General features: G+C 27.6%; 1 protein-coding gene across 1 annotated transcript in view; it reads right to left on the bottom strand.

The window, feature by feature from the left end:
* The window catches only part of LOC107445844 (TWiK family of potassium channels protein 7), a 398665-nt gene extending 378342 nt beyond the window's left edge, over positions 1–20323 (bottom strand). The window contains exon 1 of the mRNA XM_043049500.2: positions 18797–20323. Within this exon, the coding sequence (XP_042905434.1) occupies positions 18797–19253 (457 nt within the window). The 5' untranslated portion in view covers positions 19254–20323. The remainder of the gene's footprint in view (positions 1–18796) is intronic.
* Between the last annotated feature and the right edge of the window lie 368 nt (positions 20324–20691).

The following is a 20691-nucleotide window of genomic DNA, read 5'->3' as shown; positions in this document are numbered from 1 at the left end:
TCCGAGTAGCTCGTTGAAAAATAAATCTTTATATATATATATATATATATATATATATGTTACTTCTTTACAAAATAATTCATTCTGAATTCTTAAAAAAATTATTAGGTCAGATTTAAGAAATAAACGTTATATACATTAAATAGATATTGATAATTACTATTGGATTCAGAAAAAAATCTATTGAAATTACCATACTCTATGGTAATGATATATCTGGTAAAAAAAATGGACATGAGATTACTGGTTACTGGTAATGGCATTATTGGTTATCAAAACCAAAATGCACGGTATTTAAAACATTCATTTGGTATTTTTTTATTCATACGGTAAAGGTTTAACGGAAATTTTAGTTTTCAAAATTTTAGTTCTCATTATGAGGCAAAAATAAAAAGTAAATTTAACCAATTAAACGATTTTTATGCCATTCTCTAAAGTATCGTGATAAAATTACCAAATTTAGCCACATTTACTAAATTCTAAAACACTATATTTTATTGTTAATTTTAATAAATTCCTTACCAAAGCATTTTAGTATAAATTACCGAACATTCTAGTATTTTCTTAGGATGAAAAACGCGGTAAATTTTATCGCGTGCTGGTTTTTTTTTTAAATTTTTTTTAATGTAACATATCAATAAAAACTAATGGACGTCATATTTATCAAAAACTTCGTAATTGGATAATCAGTTAAAAAATTATAACATTTTTATTTTTATTTTCCCTTTATAAAATAATATTCGAAATAAATTTTATTCGGTATAATATTTTCAGCTAAATGAGAAAAAGATAAATCCTACTTAGTTAAAATCCTACCTTACTCATTAAAAACATTCAAACTTATTATGTCAGGACCACAAAATAGAAATCTTTTCCGGCTAGGCAGAGTATTGGAAATTATTACACAAACGCTTTTCTCTGTGTACCTTGTAGAGAGGACAAACTTAAAATAATTATCAATGCAAACAAACATGATAATTAATTCACAAATAAAACATTTGTGAAAATATTTTTTATTTTCTTTTTACAAATAGTATTCGAAATAAATTATGTCTGGAATATTATTTTCAATTAAGCTAAATATACAAAAAAAATTCATCTTAGCTAAAACCTTACCTTTTGTATTAAAAGCATTCAAAATTACTGCAAATCGCAATAGATTACTTGTTCTTAACGAGAAAAATTATGAGAAACACTTTAGTCGATGATTCGAAGCGATGTTTAGAATAGTAAATTAATGAACGGAAGAATGAAAATAAAGATGAAAGAGTTGAAAGAAGATGATGTGAAAGCATAGAATAACAGGAAAAGATAAAGAACAGAAGGAATCTACACAAGGGAAAGGAAGCAGATAACATTTCATTAAGAGAAACTTGTAAATTGAATCTTTGCGCTTAATGAAATAAATCCCAACGTGCATTCGATTCATTTAAATATTCACTGTATCCCCTTCTCACATTTAAACCCTAACACGGTACTCAAATGTAGATAAAAGAAATAATTTAAAAGTTAAATTCCTTTTAGTTATGTTAATTAATGAAAGTTTGGATCTTATTTAGCACATTTTTAGGAAATTTGATCAATAACAAGGTATTTACTGAAACACATAAAAAATAGTTGAAATATATCAAATGCGCGTAATAAGTTCGTGTTAATGTCACAATTTGAATGTTTTTATCATTTTAAAACTATCCATTACAATTGTTGAGGCTTCTTTCCTGCATTTTCTTCTAATGGTTTCAATGGAATTAAAATCCTTTCACAGCGCATGTTTAAAATACTTATCTTTTGGATCACTGAATGGGTGATAGTAAAATGAGAAAAAATATGGTCAAAACTACCAAAATATGGAAAAGTTTACCATATTTTCAAGGGAAGAGCGAAATACTCAGTAATTTTTATTGAAACACTTAGGGAAAGAGTTCTATAAAATTAACCATAAAGTATGGCTTTATAATATGGAATAAAATTTGGTAACTTTATCGTGATATCTTAGAGAATGGCCTAAATACCATTTATTCGGTTTTCTTTTTGTATTTTGGTGATAAATGTTTGGTAATAAGAACCATAATTTTGAAAACAGTAATTTTTGATAAACTGTTACCATACGAACGGAAAAAATGCCAACTAAATGGATTAAATACCGTATAGTTTGGTTTTATTAATAGTATTGTGATTTTTTTAAAACCAGAAATTTCATTATCATATAATACGGTAATTTTACTAGAATTTCCTTCGCCGTGTAAGAGAGAATAAAGGTATGAATTCCGAGAAAGTCTTCTTTGATGGAAATAAATTAACTCAAAGGACAAAATAGCGTGTGATAAAGTAGTGGTCAGAATACAAGTATAGTACCTGTATGAGAAATTTGATCAACATCACTTACAACTTATCTAAAGTCTTTTTTGTGAATATTAGATGATTGGAACTTTGACAGCGATCAAGGATTATATCAACTGCCATACACTCTAAATCGGAAATATTTTCAAAAGTTAATTTGATGAAATGGAATAAGATTTAAAAATTATCGCGTGGTTAGACAGATAACATTTTTTTTCTATTAAGAGACGTGTCAAATAAAACTTCACATAGCCGTTGAAACAAAACTATATTTGAGTTAAATTTTAAGAGGTATAGTAATTTTATGTTAAACAAGGTTATACGCTATTTATCATCAGTGTCAAACATCAATAAACAAAGCTGAAATATCACATGAAGATCATGAACCACATATAAGAAGAACAAAACATAAATTTGGTGCATAAAACTTGCAGTTAAACACGATAGTTATTTAAACGTGAAATGTTAAATGTTTACCGAAATTTGATCTGTAATCTTTTATAGTGTTGAATTGCAATTTGAACATAAAAACATTCTTTTTTCCCTTCGTTCTTCGAAATTTTCGAATTTGGTTATAATAATTCTACATTACTTTCTTTAAGAATACATTACATTACATTTTCGATAGATGCTTTAGTTAAATCATTACTCAGCAATTTTTACTTTTTAGCTTTTTTTATAAAATCCTTATTAGCGAAGAGGGGGGAAAGTGGTCATGAGGAGAATAATGAAACATTAATTTCTTAATGTTTGTAGAAAAAGTTCATACACAGTAAAAGAAGGATTAAATTACAGTACTTTTTACCAGAACATGTTACGAAACAAAATATCTCATATACCGTCATTTTTACATTAAAATTACTGAATCACTCCAATTAAATAAATATCATTGTAGAAATTACAGTATAATATTTTACAGTAAAAAAAATTATTTTTACTAAAAAAATATGAAATATTTATCGATACTCAAGTGTTTGTGTGAATTTTAGCAACATACTTTATATAAAATTATTATCAAATTTTTACTTATTAGAAGTGAAATAATCTTAAGCACCAAGTGCAAAAAATTTAGTTGAGAAAAACAATTTAAATAAAAACTTAGAATAAATTACTTTAAACAAATAAACGGGATTACAGTTTCGAAGTTTTATTTTTTGTTTCCAGAGAGTGGGTTTCAATATTTTTGCAGTAATTTTGAAAAAAAATTGATTATTATCTTATATTTGGTGTCAGACTACTCAGAATAAAACAGCTCATAGCATGTAATCTTTTTTTTTTTTTCAAAAATTCACAACTTTTCTTATTGTAAATCCTCGAAACCTCTTTACAAAAACAAAAGGTAGGGTAAAAATATCAGTATTTATGAAAACTCCTGTCTAAATGCAAATTTATTAAGTATAAATTTTCAACTTCAAGTTTGTTATTACTCTTAAACTTATATTTAACAGCTAAATTAATTTGTCTTCATCTAGTAACTTTGGTTAAGTTTTTAAAAGCATAACTTGAAGATACATTGTTTGGAATTTATTAAAAAATATAAAGGATTGAAATACACAAAAAGGACAAATCCTTTCTACAGACAATAATTCTTCGTCTTACGCGACCTGTCTTATTATTAAAAGGAAATATCTTTAGCTAAATATATCAGTTAGCTAAGATAAATTAATGAATATAAGTAAACATTCAAGTTTTAATTTATGGTATGTTTCAACCCAAACATTATGAACTCTTTACCACCATCTAATTGAAATTATTATAAAATATAATTTGTAATAAATGAATGGTGGTTGTTAGTGAGAAAGCAAACTAAATAAATTTATGAAATTTTCTCCTCTGGTGTAAAATCAATTAAATAAAGTGTAGAGGAGAAGTTTAGTGATGATTTATAGCAGAGCTGCTTTAACGAGCAAAATAGAAAACTGAATATTTTTGTATGCATGAATTTACAATACATGTGGACTAAATTCTTTGCTACATATAAAGCATAGGAATAAGTATTCATATTTATAATATTTAAAAGTAAAAAAGATTATATTAAATTTATTTTAAACTTTTTGTAAGGAAAAAAATGATTTTTAAATGTTTAGGGTGTACCGTATTCCCAGTGTTTAATGTATGAATTTTAAATTTTTGACAAAGATAATGCCAAAAAATATACATTTTAGGGGCCTCAAACAGAATTGTAAGCGTGGAGGAAGCAAAGACATTACCAAAAAGTATTAGATCACTAATAAAGAGGGATATATTTAAAGCATCAAAAACAATTTGAATACCTACTAAAACTTGGAGTTGTTTCTAAAAATATCCGGCAGTCAAACAGGTTTTGATGTTTTCATTCTCGTTTTCTTTAGCAGTGAATAATTATGTTTTCGACATGGCTTTTGCTTTGTTTTTTCTTGTTTTAAAATTAATTTGCACTCCCTAACGCATTCATTATTTTTCTTTAACGCTTTTTTGACAGGGATTTTAAAAATATGTTTTAAGGACAATCATTACGGAACACTCTGTTATCGAATAAATATCATAACTAACAGCAGTTGCAGAGTAAATATTTATTAATGAAATCCCAAAAATTATGGTATTTCATTTCGCTCCAATTTTTTTCTAAGCCAAGTAACGATTTTAAATTCTGTTTGGAATTAAAAGTTTCGCTATTAAAAAATAAACCTAAGAATCCCTAGCAGTAACCAAATTCCGATCATAAAAATTTAATAGCAAATTAGAGAAAGATCTTGAAGAACATAACATTCAAAAGCAATAAATGATATTCGAATTCATAAATTAATGAAACGACGTAAGAAAATAAAACAGAAAGAATTAAAGAAAGAGTACTGGTGGCATAGGATATCGGAAAAAGAGCGAGGACATAAAGTATCCGCAGGAGGAAAAGAAGCTGATAACATTTGATTTAAAGAACTTGTAAATTGAATCTATACGCTTAATGAAATAATTCCCGGGGAGCGTTCGATTCATTTAAATATTCACTGTATCCCTTTTCACACTCTATAGCATTGCTGAAAGGGGAAGCAAAGGAATGATTTAAGGGTTAAGCCACTTTTAATTATGTTCATTAATGAAAATTTTCAATTAACGCATTTAAAAATGTGCATAATAAATTTGCTTTAATGAAGGTTAGGAACTTATTTATCAAATACTATTTTCTAGAATTCATTTTAACTATAAAATGCACAAATAAAAGTAAAAGATGGCTTGTCAGTATTAGCAATGCTTTGCTGTATTTTAAGGCGAGTATTATGGCCTTGTATTTTTGTATAAATTTTGCTTTACGAGTTAAAAACTATTCTGCCTCTGTACTATTAAAATACAATTATAATTTAAATACAGTTATAGTTTAAATTAATTTCTCCGTCATGTGTTTTGTAGCAATACATATTTAAATTCAAATTCTCACAAACAAGATTAGATTAAATAATAATGATTTCTTTATATTAAGGTCAAATTTATGTATATAAATATGATATGAAAATGATAACTGGTAAGGTAAGATTACACAGTAAGGTATGGTAAGGGTATGCAGAGAAAGTTTCTGACCCGTCACAGAGATAGATATCCCCTAGATATCTGAAAAAATCAAATTGTTAGCAAATCACGGTAAGAAAAAAATACTGGCATCCTGAGTGCAACATCCACACCACATTTTTACCCTCAAATTTTATACCGTAATATTTACTTGATTTATTTAATTGCAATTATTTTGTGATTTTATAGTTAATATTGTAAAAATTACGGTGTATCAGATATCTTGTTCCGGAAAATTCTATGGTAAAAAAAGATTTTACAGTAAAAAGTACAGGCACCTTGAGTGCTGGTACTTTTCAGCTTGAATCGATCTAGTATTTTTTTACAGAGTACATGGTGGTATATTCGAATTGCGTGCAACAACGTTTTACGTTTTAGTAATAACAAAAAAATGAATACTTTCTTCTTTAAAAATAAGCTAGAAAAAATGTGATTTGTTAAGCAATTTTTTAAAATTATTTCCATTTAATAGACACGTTAGCTAACGAGTATATATAAAATCAAAAATCTCATGTATATTAGCTTATGTCAAAAATGTGTTGGAACGTTGATTGGTGGTATTTTTAATTATTAAAAAAGCGATAATTTTTATTTATTTATTTATTTATTTAATTATTTATTTATTTATTTTTGAGGCTTAAGAAACAAAAGTTGTATTGACATCAGATACAATGTTTCAGTTAAAAATTGAACACTTTGACTTGACGGAATGTAATCAAAATTTTGATTGGTGATAAATTCTATTGGTGGAAAAATAATAATAAGTACAGATTTCATCGCTACGGAAACAAAATGAAACTTTTATTCTCACCAAGTATGGAACTTAAATTGAATTTTGAATATTTTAGTTTCTTGTAAAGTGATTTAAATGTCGATTACCAATAAGTTGAAATTAGCAAAACATTAAAAAAATTAAATGTAATCAGAACGCATGGCCCATTTTTAATATTCATCTTTGATCTAATATTCCAAGTCCTCAGAAATTAATTCGAGATAGTATACATACTGAATAAATAGATTCGACTTTACTTAATTTTACTAAATAATTAGTATGTATAAATCGAGATTTAATACATACTAAATAAAACAACATTTATCTTAACTATCTTCTCATAAATATATTTTTCAGATCGAATTTTGGAATAATTTATTCGGAGTATTTCTGATATTTGATAATATACGGTACCAAATACATGTGTGTGTAGCTTAAAATACAGGATTCAAAACGATTTAATATTTTATACTCATTAACAGAAACAACAATTCTGCTGCTTAGTTTACTGATAGATCTGATTTAGGGATCGAATTTTGAAATTCATACTTTGTCTATAATGCAAGCATTGCCAGGACGTTTGTCACAGAAGCAGTATTCATCATTTTCGTGAAATCACCATTGTAGCTGACATAGAGAGACCGAATACATGAATCCTTAGAAGTCATTAAATACATCGATAAATGGTAGATTTGACTAACTACAAGAGGATAATTTAAGATTACAATTCACGACCAAAGCCACAATATATGTAGATAGTTTAGTTCCCGATTATTATTAGCGATCATCATGTTTACACTAATAAGCAATACCCACATGTTCAATAGAAAGTTTATATTTAATCAGATTTAGTTGAAAAAATTTCTTTAAAAATAGATCAATGCATACTTTCATGCAAAATTTGAAATTTATCCTTAAAAAGATTTCGTTACTGTTTCAGTTTATAATAGGATGAGTTGGGGTAAGATAGGCTTATGGGTAAGCTCGGTGTACCTCCGCAGATCGAATTTGGTACATTATGAAGCAAAACTGAAGTTAAAAGAATGCTGACAAGTTTCATATACGAACATAAACAACACTGTTAAGTTTTCCATTCTAAAATGACGGTAAAATAACCGGCAGCAGTCAGTTCCTCCTGTTAACTATGAAGTTTATGGTTCGGAACATTTCTTTTCCTTTACGGTTATGAAACACAGTTTACAATTAGTTATATGAAAAAACCGTAAATTCAAGATTATGCAGGTTTGAAAACTTTTACAACAACCATGGTTTCAAAACAGCAAAACTTAAATTTAACCGGACATTGGAGGACAGAAATCGAGTAGCGCAAGGGAACTCTTTGTTTGTTTAAAAAATGGTAGAAATATTGTAGTACTAAGGATGATATTCAAGGCCCCATTCTGATAGTCATACTGATAGATTATCTAGTTTACCCTCTCGGCTACAATGTGTACCAAGTTGAAAGGAACTAAGTAGCATCATAACAATCTTAACATCAGACAAACTTAAAGGGGTGGTAGGGCCCATATTAAACACTAAAATTTACATAGAACCCCATAACTTGAAATGTCATTGAACGCCGTTGGGGGGTGCTTCCCAATTATGAACAATTTCTACGTCTGCTTTTAAAATCGTACTTTTATTTATCTATATTATCTTAATTTTATTGTTTTCCTAATGATTATTATCAAAAACTGCATTTAAATTGGTTGAATATTAGCTGTTTCATCGTAATTTAAGGATTTGGAGATGGACAAGCTTGTCAAATCATTAAATTACGTTTAAACTACTAATATTAAACCAATTTGAGTGAAATTTTTAACAATAATTATTAGAAAACATTCAAAGTAAGATAACTTACATAAATAAAAGTGCCTGTTTAAGGTCACACTTAGAAACAGTTCATAATAAAGAAGCGCCCCTAATGGCATCCCATGACTTCTCTGGTCGTAGGTTCCAGTGTGATTCTTAATCTTTACAATGTGCCCCACCACTTCTACCAATGTGTCCTATGATTTTAGAATCAGCCGGTAAATAAATGCTTACATTAGAACTTTCTATTTTTAGATCGGGTTTTTTTTCCAACGACCAAAGATTAATAAAAAGTTTAATAAAAACTATGCAAATTATATTTCTATTGCAATTATTTTTATGTAGATAATTAAGTGATATTTTTATCAAAAAAGTTTTGTATTAACTGCACTCGAGTAGATTTTTTAAAATATAAAAAGTGGCAATTCAATTAAATCACGTATTATTTTGAATGCTAGTAAAAGCAAATTACTCTGAAAATTAAAGTTTATTTACCCGGTGAATATTTTAACTTTATCTCCTTAATTCTTATTATAAATTTATTAAATATACGAAGAAAAATAAATTAAAGTACATTATCTAGCTAATTTCCATAAAATTTCCTCTTTTTCAGCAATTAACGAAAACTTTTCAAAATACAAACAAAATCATTAACTTAAAATGCTTACAGTCTAGTGATTTTATTAACGCCTCGTCAATACCTCTCAACACATTTTATGATAATAACTATTTTAATTAATATACAAACTGAGAATAAGATTTAATTCACTTTAAAAGCTGTTTTACAGGATTACAACTTTTAAAATAAAATTGCTAAGCTTTTTTACATGATTTAAAGCTTCTATGCAAATAGTTTATTCTCAAACTCAAGGATTATAATTCTTAACGAAAATTACTATATTTTCATTAATTCGCAAAATAATTAAATGAATAAATTAATGTTTAGTTAAATATTACTGAAGCTAATTTGTTTTATTTAATCTGATTAAAGAAAGTTAGATTTTGGCTGTACTTGTTTCTTTTTATGTGTTTAAGGTACACGATGAAACTTTGGAGCTGTCTACATGAATTATCGATTTTTGTAATTTTTCTTGATACTATTTGTCTTATATATTGAAAAGGTTCGACTAATTTTTTAATAATAAAAACATCGAGTAATAATTTTACGTTTAAAATGCAGGCAAGGAATTAACCCTTTGACGCAGAATTTTTATTAAACATATTTTTCAAATCTTTTTCATTTAATTGTATTAATTTAGGTCAAAATAAGTGAAAAATATTGTATTTATTATTTTAATATTTTTTTGTTACATAATATAGCATCGGATCCCTTTTTTCGTGTACCTTTTTTGCGTTTTATTCGTTTTCCAATACTGATTCACTTCCAAACAATATTTATTTATTTTTAAATTAGCCGTTATTTAGATTCAAGAGAAACAGCTATTCTTCACTGAAGTTTCTTTGATTTTCAAAATACATTTCGATGCTATTTTGAATTTTAAGGAAAATTCTTGAATTGACTCTTTTGAATATTAATGAAATTTTCAAATGACTTTTTTGGAATATATATTTTAGTACAAATATAATTTCGATAATCTAACAGATTTTTTTAGCAGTTAATCGACTTTTTTTTTATTAACAAATACCAATTTAGAGCGAACGAGAAAAAAATATACAAAAGAAACACTGATATCCCATCTGCGCGAATGGGTTAATATGATAACCAGAAATTGTTTCTGATATAAATATCAACAATTATTTTATATTTTTATTGGTTAGGATTTCATTAATTAATGAATCTTTTTCACAGAAATTAACAAATCCCTTTAAAGAGAAAAGCTCACGGAAAATTTTTTTCAACTTAAATTTGACATAAGAATTTTTAAATTTTCATTTCTTTTACATTTTAAGTATGCAAACTTAAATGTACATTTTTCAAGACTTGAAGAGAAAAGTAATGACTTTTAATTTTTTATATTCAGCTATTATTTTAATAAATACCATCATGTGATTTGAATACTTAAAAGAAAAGATTTTGGATTTGACTTTTTTTATTTTCAATTTCGAATCAATTTCACTTTTGAATTTTCTTTTTAATTTTGTGTTCTATTGATTTTCCAGCATTTAAGAATAGCATACAATATCTTATTGAAATTGTGATTGGAGCATTATTGAGCATATATGTTTCTATTTAATCTACATATTATTACTTCTTAAGAATATTCTCAAATTATTGAAGAAATTAATTTGCACATTATAATAACAACTCATTCAATAAAAATGGAATAGTACTGTTACTTGTTATTAGACTCCGAACACATATTAAATGAATTTTTTTTCATGTCGTCAAATGCCGTCATTTAAATTTTATGTAGCTATCTGGTAGCATATAAAACAAATTTGGGGTATTTAATAATATTTTCTTTCGAAAACGTAGATAAAACTAAAATTAAAATTGCTTAAAAGAATTACCCAAAAAACTTAATTAAATCGCAAAATATATCGGAAAAAATGTTTTGTACGTAATAAATAACAAAAAATTAAACAAATTAACTCAAAGAATTCAACAAAAATTAGTCGAATAGTACAAAGATTGAGTGCCAATCTTTGAAACACTCAATACTTGAGACTTCATAGACTCAGATACTTTAAATAATTGAGTCTGTCGATTTATAAATTTGTTATTATGTTAGTGTCTGTGGATTTACACACACGAACATAATAAACAAATTTATAAATAGACAAATTCAATTATTTAAATTATCTCAGTCTATCCACCGGCAATAAAAAAGATAATTTTTTTATGATATAGTTCTTTGGAAAAAAACTTATTTAGTTCAAATAATTATATAAATTAACAATGTAATAAAAAATTCATCAAATTTAATTAAATTTCTGACATTTTAAACATATTATCGAAATTATTTAAGTGTTTCCCAATCCGATTCCTACCACACATTTAGATTAAATGTAATTTAGTAATTTTATTTATAGAGTTAAATTATTTAGTTACTAAAAGCTTAATACTAAAGGCTTAATACTACTAAAGGCTTAAACTTACTAAAGGCTTAATACTACTAAAGGCTTAAATTTACTAAAGGCTTAATATTTTATAATAAAATTTTTAAAAAATACAGGCGTTGTGTAAAAAATATTTAAATGTTTTGTTAAATAATTATTGAGAGTTAAAACAGGTTGTTTAGTAAACAAGGTTAAAAGCCTTGCAATATTCTCTGAAAACCAAATTGTTTGAGTTCTCTATATATAATCTTTGTTCTCGTCTTTGTTCTTGCTTAATTCAAACAACTTTAAAACCGAAAGTAATAGAGTCTTAAGTCTTAGAAAATGTTTATAAATGTTATAAATCTTTTCAAGTTTAAGACACAATTTATGTTAGAAAATTTTTAATATGGACATTATTATATCAATAGATATTGAAGAAGTCAAAAGTCAGAAAGTTGATTTTATTTCAAAGCCAGAGTTCACGATGATTATTACATTCTGTCAATGAAAAAATAGAAGAATTACTGAATCCCATCATAGTCATCAGAGAATTTTAATATAGTAATGCTTTTGAACGTTTCAATTCTTTTATATTGATTTTTTTTTAATATTCTTTAAAAGCTCAAAATAAGTTTGAATATAAGTAATACCGAATGAATGAATGTGGATGGTAAAAGTAAATGGTTTGCTGCATTCTGATTAGGAAGCTAGAAAAACCATTAAAATGAAGTTTCAAAACTAGTTACAAAGTTCTTCAAAAGATGGTGCTGCTAATTGAGAAAAACTATAAAATAAAACATTTTAAAAATAACTGTCATTTGTTGCAATAACGTGCTGCATACTGTCACACGAGCAAAGTTTTCAGTTGCAAAGATCTGGTGGGCAGCGAATAACATTGGTTTATAATTTTTTAGTCGACAGCGCTATTCGGCGTCAAACATTTTGACTACTTTTGGAATAGGGGAGAATAAATTCTGTCTTTTTAAAAACAGAACAGAGCAAAGAGTACATTTCGATTTATTGATTGGTAGATTTTTTTTTTAATAAATTAATCTTAGCATTGGTTATTTTTGAGATATCAAGTAATTGGGTTATAAAACTTCATTCATGAAATATTGAAAACCTTTTTTTTTTGCTTATTTTTAATGAATAAGGAATTTATAATTTATTTTTATGAATGAATCCTGGAAATTAAAAGTTTTTGAAGACATAACATTTTAAAATATTTTTAAAAGAATCTACTTAAAGTTATCTAAATACTAAATGCGAATAAATTTTTTTGTTGTTAAAATGCTTTCATGAAAACATTTTATGTTTATTGCCCATATCACAGTTTCACACCATACGTTATTCTGATTCGTAGAAATTATCATCACAGGAAAAAATAGGAAAAACGTCATGAATTCAACTATTTTTAAAATTATATGCAGACGTGAAAAGTTGGCATCAGCTATTGTAAGGCTTTTCCACTGCACCATACTTCCATTTCAATTTGTTTTGGTATAACAAAAATGATTGATGCATCGATATGCTAAGCTTTCTATAAACATGAAATTGTGATGTATTTTTAAATTCTTTATTTTTATTCTTAATTTAGAGCAAAAAAGGGGAATAAATGTGTATTTCGTTCAATTGTGGAAATCCCCATCTCCGTTAATGTATTTGAAAAAGGGAATAAATTTAACTGAATTGAATTTAAACCGAGGCTAACGATAAGGAGATATTAGATCAATAAAGTGTAGCTCTCAATTTCTGAGATCCAAATCTCATTCATCATCTTTAAAAACTTTTGACGTGGATTTATAAACATTAATAATAGTTACCTTATTAAATTAAAACTTATCGAATTCAGACAACAGAATCAGAACAAACCAGTAGCCGTCAGAGCACTCCGAATCATGTGATACCATACACTCTAAAAGTTTCTGGACCAAATTACGGTAAAAAGTACCGGCACTTAAGATACCGGTACTCTCAGATCAAGGTATTTTTGCGGAACACGTTACGGAACAAAACATATGATATACCGTAATTTGAACAGTAATAATTACCCCGATATGCTAAGCTTTCTATAAACATGAAATTGTGATGTATTTTTAAATTCTTTATTTTTATTCTTAATTTAGAGCAAAAAAGGGGAATAAATGTATATTTCGTTCAATTGTGGAAATCCCCATCTCCGTTAATGTATTTGAAAAAGGAAATAAATTTAACTGAATTGAATTTAAACCGAGGCTAACGAGAAGGAGANATGGTTTGCTGCATTCTGATTAGGAAGCTAGAAAAATCATTAAAATGAAGTTTCAAAACTAGTTACAAAGTTCTTCAAAAAATGGTGCTGCTAATTGAGAAAACACTATAAAATAAACCATTTTCAAAATAACTGTCATTTGCAGCAATAACGTGATGCACACTGTCACACGAGCAAAGTTTTCAGTTGAAAAGGTCTGGTGGGCAGCAAATAACATCGGCTTATAATTTTTTAGTCGACAGCGCCATTCGGTGTCAAACATTTTGACTAATTTTGGAATAGAGGGAAAATAAATTATGGCTTTTTAAAGCAGAACACAGCAAAGAGTACATTTCGATTTATTGATTGGTAGATTTTTTTTTAATAAATTAATCTTAGCATTGGTTATTTTTGAGACATCAAGTAATTGGTTTATAAAACTCCATTTATGAAATATTGAAAACATTTTTTTTATAAATAATGAATTTATAATTTATTTTTATGAATGAATCCTGGAAATTAAAAGTTTTACGTAAGACATAATATTTGAAAATATTTTTAAAAGAAATTCTACTTAAAGTTATCTAAATATTAAATGCGAATTAAATTTTTTGTTGTTAAAATGCTTTCCTGAAAACATTTTATGTTTACTACCCATATCACAGTTTTACAACATACGTTATTCTAATTCGATTCTAATTCGTAGAAATTATCATCACAGGAAAAAACAGGAAAAATGTCATGAATTCAAGTCTTTTTAAAATTATATGCAGACGTGAAAAGTTAGCATCAGGTCTATTGTAAGGCTTTTCCACTGCATCATACTTTCATTTCAATTTGCTTTGGTATAACAAAAATGATTGATGCATCGATATGCTAAGCTTTCTATAAGCATGAAATTGTGTTGTATTTTTAAATTCGTTATTTTTCTTCTTAATTTAGAGCAAAAAAGGGGAATAAATGTGTATTTCGTTCAATTGTGGAAATCCCCATCTCCGTTAATGTATTTGAAAAAGGAAATAAATTTAACTGAATTGAATTTAAACCGAAGATAACGAGAAGGAGACTTTAAATCAATAAAGTATAGCTCTCAAGTTCTGAGATCCAAATCTCATTCAACATCTTTAAAAACTTTTGACATGGATTTATAAACATCAATAATAGTTACCTTATTAAATTAAAACTTATCGAATTTAGACAACAGAACCAGAACAAACAGTAGCCATCAGAGCACTCCGAATCATGTGATACCATACACTCTAAAAGTTTCTGGATCAAATTACGGTAAAAAAGTACCGGCACTCAAGATACCGGTACTATCAGATCAGGGTATTTTTATGGAACACGTTACGAAACAAAACATCTGATATACAGTAATTTGTACAGTAATAATTACCCTAAACTTTAATTAAATAAATACTAATGTAAAAATAATGATATAATGTTTTACAGTAAAAGTGGACTTTGTTGAAACGGATTTTTATGATGACTTTAAAGCGCGATTTTATACAAAATTTTTTACAGTGTAGAAGAAACCGAAAGTCATGTACAATTCATGAGTAGAATTTTCAGAATAAAACAAAACAAGAACTAATTAAAACGCGTCCATCCTTGAAAAGCATGGTCATTCCCTTAACTTTAATTGACAGGACCCATTAAGTGAATTGATTCCTACTAGTAATGAATCAATCATACTAGTAAAGAATCAAAACCTAAATTATTCGTTCTAATGCTGATTCAGACAAAATTGGATTTTGTGATGAAAAGTACCGGCACCGAAACCAAAACATTTAAGTACCGGTACTTCTTACGGCAATTTTTTACAGTTTGGATTTCTTATTATTATAATAAGAAATAAGTACTTTATTAGATATTGTGAGTATAGAGCTTTCTTAGAAGTATTAGGAACTTAAGAGAGAGGAAAACCGAAATAGCAAATATTGGAGATGCTGCATTTTTGATCAGGCCAATTCTGCAATATCATCTGCGGTGTCAATAAAATCATATAAAAAATTCAGAGTTGCACTTTAGTACTATCGTTAAGGATAAAAAGTTTGCAGTTTAATAAGGGGTTGGGAAAATAAATTTGCCAAATTCTTAGACTCCATTAGTAGACTCCATTTTTTATCACGAATAACTTGAACGTGAATAAATCCAAGTAAATTTTATGTATCCTGAAATTTATCATTTAAGAATTTTTATCTCTCCTAAGTGGGAAAATGTTTTATATAAAACAAGCAGTTAGTTATGTGAATACCTTCAGATAAACTATGTTTTGCTATACAAATATGTTTTTGTAGAATAATTCATGATGTCAAATAATTACATGATAGAAAATATGTTCTTTTTAACACTTAGATATGAAAAAGCTTTAAAAGCTATGTTTTACTTTTTAGGTATGCTTTTTTATTTATCATAACTATATTTTGATTAACTTTATCTTCCGTAGCCATAAATTGTGGTGCTCTATTTTTTTTAATATTATGGACAAGTTTTTAACAATGGTAAAATAAATTGTATTTTGCACCATCAGTTGATCCATTTTTTTTCATGGATCATTTCTTAACCTGGATTATCAACTGATAAATTAAAATGAAATAAAAAACAATTGAAAATCTGAAGCCAAAAAAAAAGTTATAAGCCACATTTTTTACAGAATTCAGGAGAGCATGGGGAAAAACACCTTGTTTTCCTTGCAGGCAATAAAATATTTCTCTAAGTATTGCGCTGTTATATAATAAAAATCTCCATAGTCAACTGCATAATATATGGAAATCAATGAAATTTAAGACACATTCTATATTGTTCAGAGTGCTCTTCTTGGTGAAAAATAAAACGATTTCCTTGAAGTCAACAGAAGGTTTCTATATATCCATATAAAGTACTGTCCAGTTATCTAGTAAAATTACTAGATACAACTTATTTGAAAACAGTTCGATGTAAAAATGTCGCCTCTGGATGCAGTGTGATTCATCAATCTCTGTATTACCCAAAGCTCTTCAAATAATGGATATCTTGCGCAATATAAATAAAATTTGAAGTAATATATTACTCGAGATTCAATAATTTCGAAAAAAATAAATAAATAAAATAGATTTCAAAATATTATTTCAGTTTTTTTAATCAGAATATCTCAAACCTCTACATCTGATGTACAAGTTGTTGTTTAACAATCATTATTAATGTAGATTCAAACCACGTAGAAATTAAATAATAAAAACTTTCCCTGTTTCAGATATTAAATACCTGAAAGTTACGTGGGGAAAAAAGCTATCGATGCCAAATGAATAATAATCGGAATCAATTAGTATGAAAAATCTGGTTTTGGTTTATTTTAATCTATCTCCATTGGAATTCACTTGAATAAAAAATCCATCAAATTCTGATTACTTTTATCTTGTTTGTTTTTTCTCATTTAAATATAAATATTTAATATTTCCTATACTATTATATTTTATAAATTACATAAAGGTATATGTTAGAAAAACTAATTACACTATACCTTGCATCTATTTAATTATAATCTTAATGAAAGTACCTTTTTAATATAACAACTAAGATTTTATTTTTCGTTAAAACTAAATAATATGAAGTTATCCAGATCTCTAAGCTCTAAATAGTTAATATGGCGACATAAATATATTATTGCCTTTTTCCGTTAAACCCTGAAATATTATAAGGAATATTGCATTACTTTAGGGATCAACGCTGAGATAATTAGTATAAAACTTCTTCCAGAGTCTACAGAAAAATGCTTGAACTCAAAATTAGGCTATCAATATCAAATTAGCGATAAAATTATAAAATAGCTTCATAATTACAAACTTTTCCTTAAATTATTTGGTTAACTTAATTTATTGCTTGCATCTTAGATTAACTAATTTGAAAAATTATTAACTTTAGAGCAATTATTATTAAGGAATTCGTTTTATATTTTACTTGCAAGTTAAGCAATATTTATTAAAAATGCCGGTATCGAATTAATATTTTACGTGGCTGCATTTTGTGTAGAAAGGTATTTTTTTTTAATTAAACTTGCAAAATCAGTATAAAGTTTAATGTCTACATTTAATGTTTACAACCGCAATGTCTATTGTTGGAATTTTCATTCTAAAATTTTGGCAAGATAGCTGGCAGCAGTCTGTCCATCCAATTAACCGGAAAATTTAAGGGAAAGAACATTTTTTTACCTTTACGGGTTTGAAACCGTTAACCACTAGTGTGGTTAAAAGACCATGAATGCAAAACTGTACGATTTTTAAACTTTTAACAATTAGCATGGTTTCAAAACCTTAAAAAAGAAATTTAGCTGGATATTAAGGCTAAACTTTTTATTAGGTAATAGGCATTGGAGTTGCGTTGTGTTTGAGTTGATTTTTATCAAATGAACCGTAGAATGTGATTTAATTAGTTTATCTGGTTGTGTCCATAAACACAATTAATAAAAAAAAATTGATATTCAGTTATGTTAAGTTTATTTTGTCCAATGCATTTTGAGTTTAAAATTATTTTAATTTAATATAAAATAAAATAAATGTAAAAATGTGATAAAGTACAAATTTGAGCATAAATACAGCTAAAAGTTAGGACTAAAAAACTCATAACTTACTTTAAGAAAGACAAACTACAATTGACCCCGTTTCTCAAAATTTGCATTCAGCACGTTATAGATAGCTAAATATGATTGCTAAAGTATTTTATAAAATGCAATTGGGATAATAAATGTGATGCTAATATTAAGATGCATGTAAAATGTTAATATTCTGCACAAGATATGTCTATTTTAACTCAAAAATAACATTAAGTTTATCTCCTAGAGGGGAAAACTAAACAACTCTTTTTTCTTATCAAAACCCCTCCCTCCAATCATATCCTTTTTTCTGATAATATATTAAATAATATTATTTACTGAATCAGTGTGCATTGCACAAATATTGCAGTAAAAACTGCGGTATAAAATTTTAAGGTAAAATGTACTTGCACCCTGAGTGCCGGTGTACCAATTTTTTTACCACAATTTTTATTAAAGGATTATAAAGTCACATGAACAGTAAAGAATACAAAATAATTTAAATGTGTATTCAATAAAAACTTCTTACCGATTGTAGTGATAACAGTCAGGGAGTAAAGGAAGGCCCCGGAAAAGGACCACTGTTGTCCGGAACCTTCTTTACCGTCGTATCCTTCTTTGACAGCCACAATCAGATGCTTCTGGAATCTCCGCACCTCTGCCTCAACAAGTTCTGTCCAGTTATCCTTATACAAGACATTCAATTTATCGGTTATTTCCCACAGTCTTTTAACAGTTTCTTGCCTAAGAAGTCCTACTTGAGAAGCTTTCTTGGATTCATAGGGTGCCTCCAAAGCTCTGAAAGCAAATGCTCCCATGATGCTATAACCGATAACAAGGGCACACAACCCTATATGAGAAAACAAGAAAGCAGCAAAACGTCCACAACAACGTCTGCAGCGACCAGGAGAATTGGCCTTGGCAGTTTTTGGTTTTTTAGGTTTTTTCTGTTTCTTCTTTTTGCTCTTCACGGCATCTAACGTCATCTCCAGGACACATGGGGAGGTGGTGAGGTGTGAAGGCGTGACGCCCCCACCCGCTGCGAGGGCAGGGTCCGTCCGCCAACAATCACAATCGTAATCGGCCACGATGGACACTGATAATTAGAGATCTTCATAACATGATCACAAGTTTGCTATCGGGCAGTAGACACGCCTGCTAATCACTACATTTGTCACTAATTAGGTAAATAAGACCAAATTTATCATTTTTGAAAGTTTTATGTATCAAATATTAAAACAGGTTATCCAAAAATTGTTGACACTTTGTTCACATAAAACACTAAACAAGATATTTAGTGCATATATTGCTGGTTTTATCCAATATAAAATCAAATATTACACTCTGGATAGTTATTAAACTCTGTTTCACGCAAGTTTCACCAATCAAAAATTTTCTTTTTATTAACACATTAAGGTTGTTATTATTTTTAGAAACAGATAATAGTTCTAAAAATCTACAATTTTAATTTATTCAAATAATTATGGCCTATTATTTTCAATAACTCAATTTTATCTCCGTTAACGCATGCAAAATCAAATATTTCCAAATTCCTTTAATGCAGCTCACATTTTTTTTCTTTTCAAACTAATCCAGTAGTTTTAGCTAATAAATCCAAAAATCACAATATATTAGAAGCAAATATTCTTCAAAAGTAAATCTCACATCACTTTTATTTACCAAATAGTAAACAGTTCCCTCAAATCAACTCTTCTATGAATGTACAGGAAAACCTTTAATAATAAGTAATAAATGTATGCACACGTTCACACAAACCGGCACAGAGAACTACTAATCAATCCTCTGCATTATTTTAAGAATTCTATACCATTCATAACAGTTTATTTCTGTTCATTTCATTAACAAATACGAACTCAATTTTTCAACGGAAGATCTATATTTCCAAAAAATACTTCCGTGGGGGGACAAGATTCGTTCGTCCCCCTCTAGGGATAGAGAAAACACACGTTTTGTCGGCTATCTCACTTACCCCAACACGGAACTGGGATGAACTCCACTGACAGCATCCGAAGATGATGCTCTCGCTCCTCATCCCTATTTTCCCCTCTACTTTTCCCAGGCTAAATATACCGACTGTGCACGCCATCTATTAAAACGAATAGATACTAAAATTTCTACGATTGGTACTTAAATAATGTTAAGAGTTTATATGTTAAATTCTTTCTTCTTTTTTTCTTATATATGCTAAATTCCTTCTTTATTTGAAAATCATTTATGTTGCTCCATTTCTATAAGGAATTTCAGGAACATCTAACTACAAAATTTGTTTTTATAATTTTACGCAAAATTACGTAAAATTTAAAAAGTGATTTGGCAATGAGAAAAACAAAGCATGGTCGAAATTACCAGAATATGGGAAAATTTATCGTGCTTCTGACATTATGGAAAAAACGAAAAGATCGG

Source organism: Parasteatoda tepidariorum, chromosome 5, assembly GCF_043381705.1.
Source record: "Parasteatoda tepidariorum isolate YZ-2023 chromosome 5, CAS_Ptep_4.0, whole genome shotgun sequence".
In the NCBI taxonomy this organism is placed as follows: domain Eukaryota; kingdom Metazoa; phylum Arthropoda; class Arachnida; order Araneae; family Theridiidae; genus Parasteatoda; species Parasteatoda tepidariorum.
Note: the sequence above shows the minus strand (reverse complement) of the source record. Positions and strands in the feature narration are given on the sequence as shown.